Here is an 18,000-nt window from a genome sequence, read left to right on the forward strand (position 1 = left end):
TTTGTTCTCATGTCTGACGTGAGCAAGAAATCCTTAGAACTCAAAGGCTTGGATGCAAACCATAGGCCAAGCATAGCACTTCATGTGCACAGCATCAGAGCTGAAAGAATCCTGGTCTACAAGGACATCATGGGTATTATGTCCCCCCTGGTTTGGTTGCAATTTTATTTTTACTTACTAAATCTCACTGCTTACTTGAAAGCTGTTGATTACTTACTATTGCATTGTTAAGCAATTATCCTTCAACAGCAAGTTGGCCATTACATATTCGCTTGTATTCAATCATTAGTCAGAAACACTTCTATGGGGTGAAGGAATTTTAATCAATATTTGAACCTATCTTTTGTGGGAACGCCGAGAAATGCTGTCTTTTTACTTAGCTCCACGTGTACTGGTTGGTGAACAATAAAACCGCATTCAATCTACAACTACACTGAGACTGGAGTTTATCGATCTGCTTGAGACACAGGGGAAATCCTGAGTGAAGGCAGAATAATGGGACTTACCTTGGGAAACCGTTCTTTATAAACATGGTTCATCATCACAATCTCATTATCGAAGGAAAGTGAAGAGCGCCCGGGGCTATGAGGAAACAGAAATAACAAAGGTATTATTACCTTTATTAATATTATTTATATTATAAACAAAATTTTATTGGCATTAACACAATTGATATTGATACTAGATGATACTGTAATTAAAGATGCTAATAAATATGATTGATGTTGGAGATAGCGCTGACATCGGACATATTGAGGCACCGAAAAATCAAGCTGCTGAGGAACTCAACAGGTCAGGCAGCACCTGTGGAAGGAAATGGGCAATTGACATTTTATGTTGAGACTCTTCCTCTGGACTGAAAGAAAGAGGGAAGATATCGAGTATAAAGTGGGGGGATGGGTGGCGCAAGAGCTGTCGAATGTTGAGAAGAGGTTGATGAGCTGATGGATTCAGGTGGGGGAGAGATCAGTGGAAATAGTGACAAAGGACTCAAAAAAGAGCTGCAGATTATGGAATCTAGTAAAAAAGGAAGATGAAGAGAGGAACCAAATAAGGGAGATGACGGGGAGATGGGATCAATGTGGGGGGGGGGGAAGGATGGTCAGCCATTTTAATCTTCTCCTGTCAGTATTGCCCTCGTGCCTTTTCCTCCCCATGAGAGAGCACCGTCAACAGAAGCTGCTGCCCTCGAGTATTTTAGTCTGCAAGAGTGTCCTTGTTTCAGTGTGTGCATGAGAGTGGCTTCAGTGTCTGCTGGGTGACCTGCATCCCTGAGAGTGGATATCAGCCACACTCAATGACAGTGAAAGGCAGGGTAATCAAGATACAATGATTGTTCCTCTAGATCTCCCCCCTCCCCTCCCTTTGTCTGTCTGCCTCTTGTACCTGAGGCTCCGGGATCGAGGACGGGCGGTGGGCGAGTGAGAGCCCTCGTCGTCGCCGACGCTGTCAGTGCTGCGGAAGTGCTTGCAGAGGGAACGGAGCTCCTCAGCGGTGGGCTGGAATGGCAGCTGGTGCAGCCGCTCCTGAGAGGAGGAGGAGGACTGGAGGAAACATGGAACAGTGTGAAGCCGCAGTCTACACAATGCCGCTGGTTTACACAAACACCCTCCCCAACCCACATTCTCCCCTCTCCCCACCATTCACACACACATTTCCATCCCTACACAGCAAACCCACGCTGTTCTTCACCCTTCTCACTCCCCACATCACACGCCGGTAGAACAGGGACTTACAGACAGGGTCGAGCTTGGAGTGTTGGTTCCATATCCAGACGATGGGAGCGAGGCCAAGGACCAGCGGCGGCCATCCACCCTGTAAAGAAGATCAGCACAGATTGATCCTGCCACTGCCAGGAAATAACAAATAGTTCACAACCAGCCACACCTGCCCCACCAGCAACACCCTGTATAGCTCACCTCAGACTGGTCAATCTCAAAATAGTAATGAAAACAGAACATCGGACGAACTTTCCCCCTACCTTCTTATTCTGGTGTCTGCTCCATTTGCAGTTTTGATAAAGGGTCTCAGACTGAAACACCAACCATTTATTCTCTTCCATAGATGTTGCCTGACCTGCTGAGTTCCTCCAGCATTTTGTTTGTGTTGCTCTGCATTTCCAGCCTCTGCAGAACCTCCTGTATTCATGTCTGGGCGAACCCAGTGGGCGGAGCATTACTTGTGGAGGCAAGAATTGCAAGCTAACTTTTCAGGTTCAGACCCTGCATCAGGACTGAGAGGGAAGAGGAAAGATTGGCAGGATACAGCAGTGTGAACTAGGATAGGATAAAGGCTGGTAGGCGATAGGTAGAACCAGATGGGGAGGGGGGATGGTGGTAGATAGGGGGAGGGGTGAGGATGGGACAGGTGAGCAAAGCAAGGAGTAACCTCAAACAGGTCCCTTCTTTGCTCCTAGTAAAATAAACATCAAGCCTACTCGGTCTCTCCTCCTTGCTGTTACACTCCATCCTAGTTAATACCCTGCTGATCACCCCACCCTTTGCACTCTCTTCAATTTTATCGAATAGCTCTTACAAGATATTCAATACAACTGCACACAGTGCTTCAGCTGTGGCTGAACTAAGGCAAAAAGATGAGTGGGTAGGGTGTGCAAGGAGAACAGAGGGGGTGTGGATTACCTGAAATTGCAAAATTCAATGCCCCCCCAAGGGGAATATGTTATATTCTTCTTCAAATTTGCATTTGTTTTTTCTGCAGTAATGGAGAGGGCCGAGGATAGATGGGTGGTGTGGGAGAGGGAAGGAGAGTTAAAATTTCGTGCTATCAAAAGCTCAATGTGGCTGTTACAGACAGAACCTGGGTGCTCCACAAAATAGTTGCCTAGACTATACTGCCTCACCAAGGCTAATGCTTTTGTTCCTTGGGACGTAGGAGAACGAGGGGTGACTTTACAGAAATGTTTTAAATGACGAGAGGCATGGATAAGGTGGATAGTAATAGTCTTTTCTCCAGGTTAGGGGAGTCCAAAACTAGGGAGGATAGGTTTAACTTGAGAGGAAAGAGGTTTAAAAGGGACCTGAGGGTCAACTTTCTGACACGGAGGGGTGGTGACTATATGGATTGGGCTGCAGAGGGAATAGTTGAGGCAGGTTCGAGAGTATCAATTAAGAAACACTTGGATAGGTAAATGGAGGGGTGGGGCTTGGAGGGACAAGAGCTGAATGCAGGAAATTGAGTGGGCTTTTTGGGCTGAAGGACCCATATCCATGCTGTACTGCTCTATGGCCAACAGTGGCAGCATCGTGAGCACCAAATGCAGTAGATCAGTTTGGGAGAGATGCAGGGGAACTTTTGCCACACCTGGAAGTGTGATTTAAGTCCTTCAACTGTAGTGAGTCAAGAGCTGAAAGGGCAGGTGTTATGGCTGAAGGGGACAGCAATGGATGAGTGGTCCAGGAGGTTGTGAGGAACTTGCAGGAATTGCAGGAAGCAGTAAGGGAAAGAATGTGTCTGGTGGTTGGATCACGTTGGAGCTGGAGAAAACACAGAATAATGCTCCAGATGCATAGGCTGGCAGGGTCGAGGATGAGGACTGAGGATGAGGATGCTGTTCTGTGCACACAGAAGCAGATGTACAAGAAATAAAAGAAATGCATATGAGGTCTCCGATCAATTATGGCAGAGGGGAAGGCATGTTTCTGGAAGGAGGAGATCATCTCAGAAGTTCTAAACCAGAAGGCCTCAACATCAGAATAGATGGAGCAGAGACAGAGAAATTGAGAAAAAGAGATAGCATCCTTACAGGGGGCAGGGTGGGAGAAAGTGGAATCAGGATAGCTTTGGGAGGTGGTATTGTATAGAAGAGGTCAGTGACATCTGTCTCATGAAATAGAGAACAAGAAATCCAGAGATAGCCCATGGGTTATGTGACAAGGTTAGTTCAGATTCAAGGCCTGGGTCTGGATTAGGCCTGGATTCAGATTTAGGGGCTGGAGGCTGAGGGTCCTGGATTGGTGTAGTGGTTGTGGTCATAGATTGAGCACACAATCAAAGCTGGTGTCCTAGAATTGGATCAGCCACAGATTGGGCTGCAACAGTATCAGGGCATTTGAAAGCCTGGTTAGGAAGTGACCTCCAGCACTTAAAGATGTACAGACTCAAAATTTAGAATCAGGGCCAGGCACAAGGAAAGGAATCTCAAGCATTAGGGGAACTCCAGGAAATCTCAGGTCAACCAATGATAAGTTAACCTCACACTGAGTGCGCTTAAGATCATCTTCTTAGCTTGTGCCAAACAAATCAAGTGAAACTGGAATTGTGGAGAGTGGCAGAACTGGAAAGTGAGGAGGCTAGCCTTTCAGTGGAGGGAAGGAAAGGTACAGGATTGGAGGGAGGGAGGGAAGGTGTGGGATTATACGGAATCAAAGGAAGGAAAGATATGGGATTGGAGGAAAGTAGGGAAGGTACAGGATTGAAGGAAGGAAGGAAGGAAGGGAAAGTAGAGGATTGTGAAGGATGGAGGGAAAGTATGGGATTGGAGAGAGGGTAGAAATAGATCACAGAGGAACAACTGAGATTGGACTGAGGAAAGGGGTGGCCAGTATCCTTCCTTCCATCTAGAACACTCTGCATATGCCCCAATACGCAGAAAAATGCTCACATCCAGAATTCTACTATACCTGCGTGCGAAGGGGAAGTTGAGAGCAGGACTGGTGGACAAATTCCTTGGACTGTCCAACGGGCTTCCAGCTAAACAAATCCAAACACATTAGTCAATTAAGCCTTGAAAAATTGAAAATAAAACCAGAATATTAAATGGAAAACTGAAATTATACATCAAGGCTTAAATTCAAACACATTAGTAATTAAGAAGTGAAATCTAAATTAAGCAACAGCATGGGGGTTGGAAAACAAAATGTTCCAAGCATTGGTTAGGTATAGAATAAAGCAGCCTCTCTACATTACCCTTCCAAGGCCAGGGACAACAAGTATTTAACTATTTAACATTGAGATAATCAACATTAATTTCTTCTTTTGCCCCACCAGATTCTACTATCTCCATCCTCTCCCTGATACATGATCATTCACAATCTTGACCTAATGGTCTGAGTAACAGGCACATTTTCACACCACCTCTTGGCCAGGTCTATTTCTATCTCCATAACTGTTCCTTCTGCCTCAGTTCATCTGCAGTTGAAACCTTCATCCATTCCTTTGTCACTTCAGACATGACAATTACATTCAGCCTATCCTCCCTCACCGTACTCTCCGCCAACTTGCGGTCAACCCTGTGTCCTAACTCACACCAAGAGCTGCTCGCCATCCCAGATACATGGGATCGAGGTCTAACATTGGTGGATGGTAACTAAAACCAAAATCAGGGGTTGGGCTGCAACTTCCTGGTTTTTGTTCAGACAATGCCATGATCTTAAAATACTCATCCTTATTTTCAACTCCCTTGGTGGTCAGATCACTTCCAAACTTGGTAATCTCTTTGAGGCCTTTAACCCACTGAGATATCTGCTCTTCTCCAGTTTGGGCCATTTGAATACCCCTAAACTTCATCACTCCAATATAAGCAGCCATGCCTTCAGCTGCCAAGACCCAATGCTCCAGAATTCTCCTCAAGCCTTTCCACCTCTCGATCTCTTTTAGCTCCATTGAGGTGATCGTTAAAAATAACCTCATGTACCCTAATTATGTTTTATATATCCTGGTATCAATGTTTGTTTGGTAATGTTCCTGTGAAGTATTTTGGTTTATTTTGCCTCATGAAAGGTGCTACTACATATTCATGAATAGAGTGATATGAGCCTAACGTGGACAAATGGTTTCAGGATAAATCGGTGTCATGGTCAGCATGGATGACTTGGGCCAAAGGACCATGCTAAACTCGGTGAATATATTTTACAAACATCATTATCCTCTTGCAGCTGTGCCTATAAGGATTGCTGGTTAGGCCACACATCAGCCTGTTCCTTCTCTGGCCTGAGGCTGATGGCTGGCTACTGTGCTCATGGGGACAGCAGAAGTGTAACTGGCACAGCTTCCAATTCACATAAATATAGCAGATTTGAACATAAGCAAAGGAAGTTGGAAGAGATTAATCCTGAAGTCAAGACAACTGTGAATCCGGGGAACCAAAGAAACATCTATCCTAGTTAAAGGAGTCTGTTTAACTAGTGCCCTTGTCATAGACCCTCCATCACTATGGCTGCAGAGTGCAACATCTTAAAGATATACTGTGGTTACTAGCCGAGGCTCTTCCAACAGCAGCTTCTAATCCTATTAGCTCTCTACCAAACAGACAAGGCAGCAGGTGCACTGAGCCCCATCCACCGCATGTTCTCTTCCAAGCTATATATCATCTTGATTTTGAATTTGATTGGCATTCCTTTAACACCACCAGGCCTACATCCTGGAACTCTTTGTCAACAACACTGTGGGAACATCTTCATCAGAAGAACTACTGCAATTCAAGGCCACAGCTCATCACAACCATTTCAAGGGCAGTAGAGTGGGCAATAAATACAGGCTTTGCCAGGAATTATTGAGAAATGTTCCATTAATAGTAGTTTCCCAAACACTATTAATAATAGACAATATGAATTCTTTTAAAAAGCCATCAACCTCCCACCTCATCTAGTATATTCTCTAACTTCAGGAGTCCACAGTCAATCAGTAATGGGATAATGTGTTCCAGTGATCCCTACCTATCTACTGGGAATAAAATTGGAAATAAACCCAGAATATGAAATGGGAAACTGAAATTATACATCAAGGCTTAAATACAAATGGGGCTCTCTAACAGACCGATGTGAAACTGATCTACCTACTCCCACGGCTGTGTTGAAAATAGAATTCCACTCTTGTGTCCAGACATACAAGATCGTGGACAACCTGAGACATTTTCCCAGGGAGGAAATAGGTAATATCAGGGGGCATAATTTTAATATGATTAGAGGAAAGCATGGGGGGATATAACAGGTAAGTTTTTTTACAATGAGAAAAGTGGGTACGTGGAATGCCCTGCCAGGAGTGAAGTTGAGGCAGATACATTAGGGACATTTAAGAAACCCTTAGATGCATGGGTGATAGAAAAATGGAGGGCTATGTAGGAGGGAAATGTTAGATTAATCTTAGAGTAGTTTAAAAGTTAATCACAAAACTGTAGGCTGAAAGTCCTTTCCTGTGCTGAAGTGCTTTATATTCTATGTGTCATTGTTCGGGTTCAGCTTTCATTAGGACTCTCACTGTCCCAGTCACATAGCCCATTACAAGTTATCGGCTGGACAGCTGGGTCCATGGGCTGTCAGTCACACTGAGTAGGTGCCCTCTTTTTAAGACTCTATTTTAAGCCCTGCTTCTGGCAAGAAACAAATAAATCACTCGGAATGCTTCATTACCTGCTGGTAGAGAGAGTGGAGAGAGAGGACGAGAGAGGCTGGGAGACCCTGAACTCACCACCAGGCTCTTCCTGTTACTGCGGCAACTGAGGAAAAAAAAACAGACATTAAGATCAATGGAAGACATCCGGAAACTGGAAGGAATCCGGATGCAAGAGCAAGAACTGGAGCTGGAAAACTGGGAATAAAACCAGAATATGAAATGGGAAACTGAGAACAATCATTTAAAACAGGAGCAAAATCTGGAAACCAGCAGCATCAAGTGGGAATCTGGTTGTATCATGGGGATCAGGAGCTAGAAAAAGAGAACCAGTACATATGTGATACAAATATTAAGACACTGATTGGGCTAGTGTTGTCCTCTCCCCAAGATGAATATATATATATATATATATATATATATATATATATATATATCTCACATATACATAAACATAAATACTAAACAGGAGCATGACCAAGTCACTTGGCTTCTCAAGTCCAGTCTGCCTTTTATTAAGATCATGGTTACTTGCATCGCCCTTTGAAGAAGAGAGTTCCGAAGGCTAATGGCCTTTTGTTTAAAAAATCCTCCTCATTTTCTTCAATGGGTGCACTCTAGTTCTAGATTCTTCCATAAGGGAAATCATCCATTCATATCCACTCTGTCAAGACTCATCACGTTCTTACATGTTTCAATTCATCTTGCACTATAGAAGCTAATTCTGACCAACCTTTGCTCATAAGATAACCCAACCATTCCACACAGCAGTCAATAAACTTTATCTGTACTGCTACCAATGTATTTATATTCTTGTGTAAATAAGGAGAACACATGTGGACTTCTGTTTACTTTATTCTCGGTGCTGTCTCAACAGTTTGTATAAAACTGAAGAATAACCTCCTTACTTTTACATTCAATTCCCTTCACAATACATAACAATATTTTGTTTTTTCTTGTTGTACCTGTATGCTAACCTTTTTTTTAACCTGACAGAGTGCCATGAGTCCCTGGTACCATGACACCCAACTCCTCTGCATCTCACAGCTATCATTTAGATGTTTTTTCCTGCCAAACCATTCAATTTCATAGAGTCATAGAGAAGTACAACACAGAATCAGGCCCTTTGGCCAATTTAGTCCATGCTGAAGCTATTTAAACTGCCTACTCCCATTGACCTGCACAGGGACCATAGTTCTCCATATCCCTATTAGCCATGTACTTATCCAAACTTTCCTTAAATGTTTAAATTGAGCTTGCATGCACCACTTGTGCTGGCAGTTCATTCCACACTCTCATGACCCTCTGAGTGAGGAAGTTTCCCCTTCAGCTTCTCACCTTTCACCCTTAGCCATGACCTCTGGTTGTAGTCCCATCCAACCTCAGTGGAAAAAGCCTGCTTGCATTTACCCTATCTACACCCCTCATAATTTTGCAAACATGAGGAAATCTGCAGATGCTAGAAATTCAAGCAACACACACAAAATGCTGGTGGAACGCAGCAGGCCAGGCAGCATCTATAGGATGAAGTACAGTCGACGTTTCAGGCCGAGACCCTTTGTCAGGACTAACTGAAAGAAGAGATAGTAAGAGATTTGAAAGTGGGAGGGGGAGGGGGAGATCCAAAATGATAGGAGAAGACAGGAGGGGGAGAGATGAAGCTAAGAGCTGGAAAGTTGGTTGGCAAAAGGGATACACAGCTGGAGAAGGGAAAGGATCTAGGGAGAAAGAAAGGGGGAGGGGAGCACCAGAGGGAGATGGAGAGCAGGCAAGGAGTGATTGTGAGAGGGACAGAGAGAGAAAAAAGAGAGAAAGAAAAGAAGGGGGAAAAGGGGGGAATAAATAAATAAGGGAGGGATAGGATAAGAAGGGGAGGGGGGCATTAATAGAAGTTAGAGAAATCAATGTTAATGCCATCAGGTTACCTAGACGGAATATAAGGTGTTGTTCCTCCAACCTGAGTGCGGCTTCATCTTGACAGCAGAGGAGGCCATATCAATAGACATGGACATAGCGGAATGGGAATGTGACGTGGAATTAAAATGTGTGGCCACTGGGAGATCCTGCTCTCTCTCAGTGAAACGGTCACAGGTAAAGTGTCGCCTCACCTGAAAGGACTGTCTGGGACCTTGAATGGTGGTGAGGGAGGAAGTGTAAGGGCAGTTGTAGCACTTGTTCCGCTTACAAGGATAAGTGCCTGGAGGGAAATCGGTGGGAAGGGATGGGGGGACGAATAGACAAGGGAGTCGTGTAGGGAGCGATTCCTGCTGAAAGCTGAAGGGGGGGGGGAGGAAAGATGTGCTTGGTGGTGGGATCATGTTGGAGGTGGTGGAAGATATAGAGAATTATATGTTGGACCCGGAGGCTGGTGGGGTGGTAGGTGATAGGGCTCCAGACAGTCCTTCCAGGTGAGGCGACACTTCACCTGTGAGTCAGTTGGTATACTGCGTCCACTGCTCCCGGTGCAGCCTTTTATATACTGGTGAAACCCAACGCAGATTGGGAGACTGTATCACTGAACACTTACACTCTGTCCACCAGAGAAAGCAGGATCTCCCAGTGGCTACACATTTTAATTCCACATCACATACCCATTCTGATATGTCTATCCATGGCCTCCTCTACTGTCAAGATGAAGCCACACTCAGGTTGGAAGAACAACACCTTATATTCCGTCTAGGTAGCCTCCAACCTGATGGCATGAACATTGATTTCTCTAACTTCTGTTAATGCCCCCCCCCTCCCCTTCTTACCCAATCCCTCATTTATTTATTCCCCCCCTTTTCCCCCTTCTTTTCTCTCTCTGTCCCTCTCACAATCACTCCTTGCCTGCTCTCCATCTCCCTCTGGTGCTCCCCTACCCCTTTCTTTCTCCCTTGGTCTCCCTAGATCCTTTCCCTTCTCCAGCTGTGTATTCCTTTTGCCAATCAACTTTCCAGCTCTTAGCTTCATCCCTCCCCCTCCTGTCTTCTCCTATCATTTCAGATCTCCCCCTCCCCCTTCCGCTTTCAAATCTCTTACTATCTCTTCTTTCAGTTATTCCTGACGAAGTGTCTCAGCCCGAAACGTCGACTGTACTTCTTCCAATAGATGCTGCCTGGCCTGCTGCATTCCACCAGCATTTTGTGTGTGTTCCCTCATAATTTTGTATGCCTCTATCAAATCTTCTTTCAATCTTCTATGTTCTAAAGCTAGTCAACCTTTCCTTATCACTCAGATCCTCCAAACCCGGTAACATCCTTGTAAATTTTCTCTGCTCTCTTTCAAACTTGTTTACATCTTTCCTGTAGGTAGGTGACCAAAACTGCACATGATATTCCAAATTAGGCCTCACTAACATCTTATGCAACTTCAAACAAACACCCCATCTTCTGTACTCAATACTGTACATTGATTTATGAAGGCCAATGTACCAAAAGCTTTTTTTATAATCCTATCTACCTGTGATACCACCTTCAACAAATTATGGACTCCCTTCCCAGATCCAGTGCCCTACTGTTCACTATGTAAGACCTACCCTGATTGGTCCTACCGAAGTGCAAAACCCTGCACTTCTCCACATCGGCCATATTTTAGCCCATTTTTCCAGCTGATGCAGCTCCCTCTGCAAGCCATGATAGCCTTCCTCACTGTCCACTTTACCCCCAACCTTGGTATCATCCGCAAATTTGCAGACCCAGTCAACCACATTATCATCCAGATCATTGATATAGATGACAAAAACAAAGGACCCAGCACCAATCCCTGTGGAACACCACTAGTTACTGGCCTCCCGTCAGAGAGGCAACCCTCTACCACCACTCTCTGGCTTCTCCCACAAAGCCAACGTCTAATCTAGTTTATAACCTCATCCTGAATGTCGAGTGACTGAACCATCTTGACCAGCCTCCCACACGGGACCTTGTCAAAAGCCTTACTAAAGTCCATGTAGACTACTCTCTCTGCCTTACCTACATCCACTTTCCAGGTATCCTCCTTGAAAAGCTCTGTAAGACTGGTTAGAGATGATGTACAATGAATGAAGTCCTGCTGTCTATCCTTAATCAGTCCCTGTCTATCCAAATCTTATATATCCAGTCCCTTAGAATACCTTCCAATAACATTCCCAGAACTGACATCAGACTCACCAGCCTATAATTTCCTGGTTTATATTTAGAGCCTTTTTTTAAAAGATGGAACAATATTATTTACCCTCCAATACCCTGGTACCTCTCCTGTCACAGAGGATGTTTTAAATATCTCTGCTAGGGCCCCAGCAATTTCTGCCCTTGCCTCCCATCGTGTTAGAGGGAACACCTTGTCAGGGCCTGGGGATTTATCCTTCCTGATTTGCCTCTGGGTAATAAGCACCTCCTCCTCTGTAATCTGTACAGAGTCCATAAGTTGATGCTGCTTTGCCTCACTGCTACAGACTCTGTATCTACATCCCGAGTAAATACAGATGCAAAGAATTCACTTAAGATCTCTCAAATCTGTTTTGGCTTCGCACATGGATTACCACTCTGATCTTCCACAGGACCAATTTTGTCCCTTGCATCTATAGCATAGCGAAAGAATTCCTCAGGATTCTCCTTCACCTCCACTGCTAGAACAACATCATGCCTTCTTTTAGCCTTCCTGATTTCTTTCTGAGGTGTTCTCTTGCATTTTCTATACTCCATAAGCCCTACTTGCCTATGCAAGTACTAGTCGTTTGCATGCACCTCTTTTTTTTCTCTTAATCAGGGCCTCAATATCTCTTGAAAAATCAAGGCTCCCTGCCCTTCTTATCTTTACCTTTTACTCTGACAGGCACATACAAGCTTCGTACTCTCAAAATTAAATTTTTGAAGGCCTCCCACTTTCCAAGCAAGCACACGTTTACCAGAAAGCAGCCTGTCCTAATCCACACTTGCCAGATCATTTCTGATACCATCAAAATTGGCTTTCTCCAATTTAGAATCTCAATCCACGGACCAAAACCTATCTCTTTGCATACTTACTTTGAAACTAATGGCATTGTGGTCACTGGATGCAAAGTGTTCCCCCACACAAACTTCTGTTACTTGCCCTGTCTGATTCTCCAATAGCAAATCCGGTATTGCACTCTCTCTCATTGGAACTTCTACATACTGATGAAGGAAACTTTCCTGAACACATTTGACGAACTCTATCCCATCAAGTCTTTTTACAGTACGGGATTCCCTGTCACTATGTGGAAAGTTAAAATCACCTATAATAACAACCTTACGTTTCTTGCAAAGTCTGCAATCTCTTTACAAATTTGTTCCTCTAAATTCCTTGGACTGTTGGGTGGTCTGTAATATAATCCCATTAACATGGTCATAACTTTTTTTTTTCAGTTCCATTCATAACGCCTCACTAGTCGAGTTCACCAGTCTGTCCTGACGAAGCACTGCCATGACATTTTCCCTGACTAGTAACACCACCTGACTAGTGTTTCCCTGACTAGTAACACCACCTGCTCTGTCACATCCAGAACAACGGAACCCAGAAAACTGAGCTGCCAGTCCTGCCCCTCCTGCAACCAAATCTCACTAATGGTTACAACATCATAATTCCAGGTGTTGATCCATGCCCAGAGCTCATCCACCTTTCCTAAGACACTTCTTGCATTGAAAAATGGTTCAACTACATAATGCCTCATAGGCCTGATTTTATTCTCACAAATCAATGAATCTGTTGTAAAAAAAAAATCACTCCCTACTTGTACATAGTTCTTTCCTTTTGCTTGTTTTTTTCTTTCCACTCTTTTCTATAAGTGCATACCCCAGATAAATACTTTGTGGAGATTTTGTGATATATATGATTATATGATGTATATGTACAATGTCTGAAATACATCTTATGGAAATGTTTGTTTGATGAATTTCAATAAAAAAAATAAATTACAAAAAAAAAGAAATGCAACCAGCTCAGGACAACAGTTGCACCATTATCAACCTTTTGATTCCTGACTTTGTCTGAGGTCTTACCAACATCTGCCTCCATGAGCTCTCCACTCTAGCACTCTGGTTTCCATCCCTCTGCAACTCCACTGTGCAACATTAACAAACCTTTCTGCTAGGATATTCATCCCTCTCCAGTTCAGGTGCAAACCATCCCTTCTGTACAGGTCCCACTTTCCCTAGAAAAGAGCCCAATGATCCAAAACCTTAGGCCTTTCCCACTACACCAACACCTTAGCCACATGTTAAACTGTATAAACTTCCTAGTTTTGGCCTCACTAGCACATGGCACGGGTCCTGCCCTTTAACTTAGCACCAACTTCCTGAACTTCCTATGCAGAATTTTTCACTCGTCCTACCCGTGTCATTATACCTACATGGACCACAACCTCTGGCTGTTCTCCCTCCCACTTCAAAATGCTGAGGACTCGATGTGAAACGTCCTAGACCCTAACTCATGGGAGGCAAAAATCATCTGAGAATCTTGTTCTTGCCCACAGAACCACCTGTCCATTCCCCTAACTAATGAATCCCCAATCAAACATGCATGCCTCTTCTCCCCACCTTCCCTTCTGAGTCAGAGTCAGACTCAGTGCCAGAGACCGAACTACTGGGACTTCCCTCTGCAGCAATATCCAAAGTGGTAACCTGTTGTTGAGTGGGGGATGGCCATACTCTGCACTGACTCCTTAACTCCTGTCTTGATATCAATATTAATCTCTCAATCAATGACGACCACAGTTATTATCAGTTGTTTGTGGGAGCTTGCTGAATGCTTATTTGCTACCACGTTTCTTGCACTGTTACAGCAACAACACATCAATGCACATTTTGGCTCTGGAAAGCTGTGGAGCATGCTGAGGTTGTGATAAGCAGAAATTTGCAAATGTTTCTTAGAGTTAAGACTGTACGCCTGGCTGCTTGCTCTAAACTTCCTAACCAGCATTATAATTAAACTCTTCGACACATCACACAACAAATAACGTCACTGATTTCTGTTCCCTTCTGTAACTCTGAGACATGAGACTCAGCTGCCCTGAGCCATGTTAACTCTTCCAATCTCCTTTTGTCATGTCCTGACCCAGGAGCCAACTGCCGCAACAAGCTGATACTGGGTGGCACAGCAGCACACTGTTGGACCAGCCACGAATCAATCCAGAGCAAGATTCAAAGCCATTACAAGAAAATCACAAATTAATAAACGATTAAAGAAACCTCTGGCCCTGCTGCAATGCAACAATTTGAAAGCAAGTACAGGCCCAAGGTCTTCTTTCCTTTCTAAACTGATTTCACAACCTATGGACTCACTTTCAAGGATTCTACATGTTTTCAGTATTATTTATTTTTAAAAATTGCACAATTTGTTTTCTTTTGCACATTGGTTGTTTGGCAATCTTTGTATAAGTGTAATTTTTTCATACATTCGATTGAATTTCTTTATTTTCATGTAAATACTTGCACGAAAATGAATCTCAAGGTTGTATATGGTGCCGTACATGTACTTTGAAAATATACTTCAAAATTTTTGAAACTTAAATTTTCTTTCTTGGAAGCAATAACCACAGTAGAGTTCTGTTGTTCAGTTTCTTGCTTTTGAGCTTGTTTTTGACTATTTGACTGTGATAGGCATCACCTGTGACTTCCAGGTTGTTATGGCAGGCCGCCAGCCTGAAACTTTCACCCTCCATCTGTTCTGCCCCTCCAGCCTCCACTACTCCATAAGATCATGGTTGATCCTCTGCTTCACTCCTCCCAAGAGCCCAATTATAATTATTCTGCAGGAGTTCTCCAGCCTAAATTACTGGCTCGGAGATCTTTGTAATCCCACTGATCCACTTCCTCTATATGAATCCCAAGCTAATTATATTGCCTTATCCACTTCACATATCCCTGCATCAAACCCCAACTAATGCCACCGCTTCGATGCCTTTTAGTAGTCCTGTATCAAATCGGAGATTTGTTTTTTAATAATAGATTTCTCAGACCTTGCCTCAGCCACATCATGGTTAAATATCCTTTTTGCCCTTTGCTCAATAGTTCCTCAATTTCTGTTGCTCTGCTCTAGCCTCCCAGGAAGACAGTTTAAAACCACTGCTATTCATTACAGTGCCCACACCCCAGGTTGTGAATGTCAGCTCAGTGCAGCCCATACACATGATCCATGTTTAGGAGTCCGATGGGAGGATTTGCTTGGCAGCTGCATTTCCAAACTGTGCGCACTGTTCTGGTTACAGTCTTCACTAATGGGACCTTGGGCAGGAGATGCAGTTAACCCTGGGGGAAAGTGGAAGGTCAATTCTCTTGCATATGATCAGAATCAGAGGGATGGGAAACGACCTGAGAAAGGAGTGGGCACCTTTCCTCGATCCCATAAGCAGTCTGTCCTCCAAGGTGCACGCATACATGGTATACAGTTGATGCATAAGACAAGCTTCTTTAAAGTCAGAAAATAGGCTTCCCTAATGTAAACAGAAAGGGGGGGAGAGGAGAGGAGAGAGGGGGTGGGGGCAGAGAGGGGTGGGGCAGGGGGGGAGAGAGGAAGGAGGGGAGGGGGCAGTGGGTAGGGGAGCCGAATGGGGAGAGGGGAAGGGGAGGAGGGGGAGGGGGAGGGGGAGGGGGAAATGAAACAAATCAGTTAATGATCTTAGAGGAAAGGTAGAAAAAGAAGGGAGACACAGAAGTAGAGGATAGGACTGTGGAAAAGAAGGGGGCTTACAGAGGCAAATGTCTGACGTCAATAGGAAAGAAATAATGAAAGTTACTGAGAATCTCTGTACTATCATGTGCGATAATGCAGCTTCGAATTTGGAAACAAGGGCTTATCTCATCGCCTCAATTCTGTCACCATTGAATGTGCTCACTTCTCTCGATCCCACAATTACTGAAATATTTAGCAGTCTAATCAAAGGAAGCACTTTCTGTCTAAAACAAATGACGGCCTGCTGCCTTTTATAGAACAGCACATGGCTTATTACAAAGTGAGATCGGGGATGAGATCACAGATCAACAACATCCACGGACATATTTACCTTTTTGAACGTTGAAGCAGGGAGCCTGTCACACAATGGCTCTTGTAGCTGGGCAGCCCCATCCACTCACTTGGGTCGGACATAATGACACCAAGGCAAGTTTTGTTCAGCAATCCGAGGGTTAAAATCAAATGTTGGTTCTGTACCTTGAATGCAGAGATCTTCTCAATGTGCTTTTAAATTCAGTGCTTTGGCCTTTTCATCTTCTGAGTGCCCACAATGCAAGTTCTTTGCTGTTGCCACCATGGCCAACATAGCTCTTTGTCTCTCCCTCACTACCTCTTAATATCTTTCCCTCTTTCCCACTCACTCAATCTCCCATTGTCTTTCCTTCCCCCCAAACACTATTTCTCCTTTCCTTCAACTCTCACTCCCTTCTGCTTTCTTTCCCTCCCCGTTTCTCCTTCCCTGCCTCCTTACACCCTCCCTACTCCTCTAAGTCCTTCCTCTCTCCCTTCCTCTTCCTTTTTGCAACCACCCTTCTTCCCTTCACTGTTCTCTCCCTCCCTTTCCCTCCCCTTCTCTCCTCTCCCTCCCCCTCTCCTCTGATTCACTCCTCTCCCTCCCACCTTCCCCTCTCCTCAATGCCTCCTCTCTTTCTCCCACCCTCCCCTTTACTCCCTACTTTACCTATCCCCACCACACACTCACTACCTTTTTTTTCACCGTCTTTCCCCCTTCCTCTCACTACCTCTTCTCTCACCCCGTCCCTCTCTCTGCCGTGTTCCCCCCCTCACACTTACCCCTTGATTCTTTTCCTCCCTCCTACCCTTTTTTTCTTTTTCTCCCTCCCGCACCCCCTCGCCTTTCACCGAGAGAAGATCAGCGGCCGTCGCAGTGCTTCGCCCCTCCGCTGAGGGAACTCCCGCCGGCTGGCGGCCACAGAGAAACCCGAGGTGCAGGCCCCATCAGCGGCCCCGGCAGCAGCGCAGGAAGCAGCTCGTCGCACGGTGACAGGAAGCCGGCAGCTGGGCGGGGCGCGGCCGGGGCCTGTTGTTTTCCACTCATCGCTTCTTTGTGGAACCGATGAAGAGGCCGCCCTGCCCCCGGGCTGAGGCTGCAGGCGGGGTTGCTCGATGGATTCGCGTTCAGCTGGGAAACCCCGCAACCCCTGATACCCCAACCCACCTCGCCACGTCCCAACTCCCACACCGATCCTCCAAGCCCCCGGAATCCTGTATCTTCCGTCATAACTCCAACTCACATACCACTCCAACCACACAAAATATGCCAACCCTCGAAATCTCTCCGTATTTTGCAATCCCCCCCTGCCAAATCTTCATAGCCCGGCATCAACCCTCACCAACATCCTCTACACCTGTAAAGCCCCCAAACCATCTATTCACCAACACATTTCCAGTTCTCCCTTGCCTGGACCTGAACAGCAGGCTTACTGTTCTCATCATCCTTTCCCTCAGCTCTCAATCCTCATTACCTACCCTCCCTCCCTTCTCACCCTGACCTTCTGCCTCCCCTTCTCTCTTTTTCTCCTCCTCATGATTGCTGAGCATATTGGAAGAGCTCTGCACAGGTTAAACATAGAAAACCTACAGCACAATACAGGCCCTTCAGCCTACAAAGCTGAGCCCAACATTTCCTTACCTTAGAAATTATGTAGGGTTACCCAAAGCCCTCTATTCTTCTGAGCTCCATGTACCTGTCCAGGAGTCTCTTAA

General features: G+C 45.0%; 1 protein-coding gene across 2 annotated transcripts in view; it reads right to left on the bottom strand.

Moving 5' to 3' along the window:
- Positions 1 to 18,000, bottom strand: part of LOC140739842 (microtubule-associated serine/threonine-protein kinase 3-like) — an 86,651-nt gene that overhangs the window by 48,175 nt on the left and 20,476 nt on the right. Inside the window, exons 1-6 of one of the 2 annotated variants that reach the window (XM_073068435.1) lie at positions 16,325 to 16,890; positions 7,368 to 7,453; positions 4,641 to 4,710; positions 1,737 to 1,815; positions 1,387 to 1,544; positions 507 to 582 (exon numbers count right to left, since the gene is read on the bottom strand). In XM_073068435.1, the coding sequence (XP_072924536.1) occupies positions 507 to 582; positions 1,387 to 1,544; positions 1,737 to 1,815; positions 4,641 to 4,710; positions 7,368 to 7,453; positions 16,325 to 16,407 (552 nt within the window). In that variant the 5' untranslated portion in view covers positions 16,408 to 16,890. Of the gene's footprint in view, positions 1 to 506; positions 583 to 1,386; positions 1,545 to 1,736; positions 1,816 to 4,640; positions 4,711 to 7,367; positions 7,454 to 16,324; positions 16,891 to 18,000 lie in introns of those variants that run through there. The other variant, XM_073068436.1, reaches the window with a different exon arrangement.

This window comes from Hemitrygon akajei, chromosome 16 (assembly GCF_048418815.1).
Source record: "Hemitrygon akajei chromosome 16, sHemAka1.3, whole genome shotgun sequence".
NCBI classification, from domain to species: domain Eukaryota; kingdom Metazoa; phylum Chordata; class Chondrichthyes; order Myliobatiformes; family Dasyatidae; genus Hemitrygon; species Hemitrygon akajei.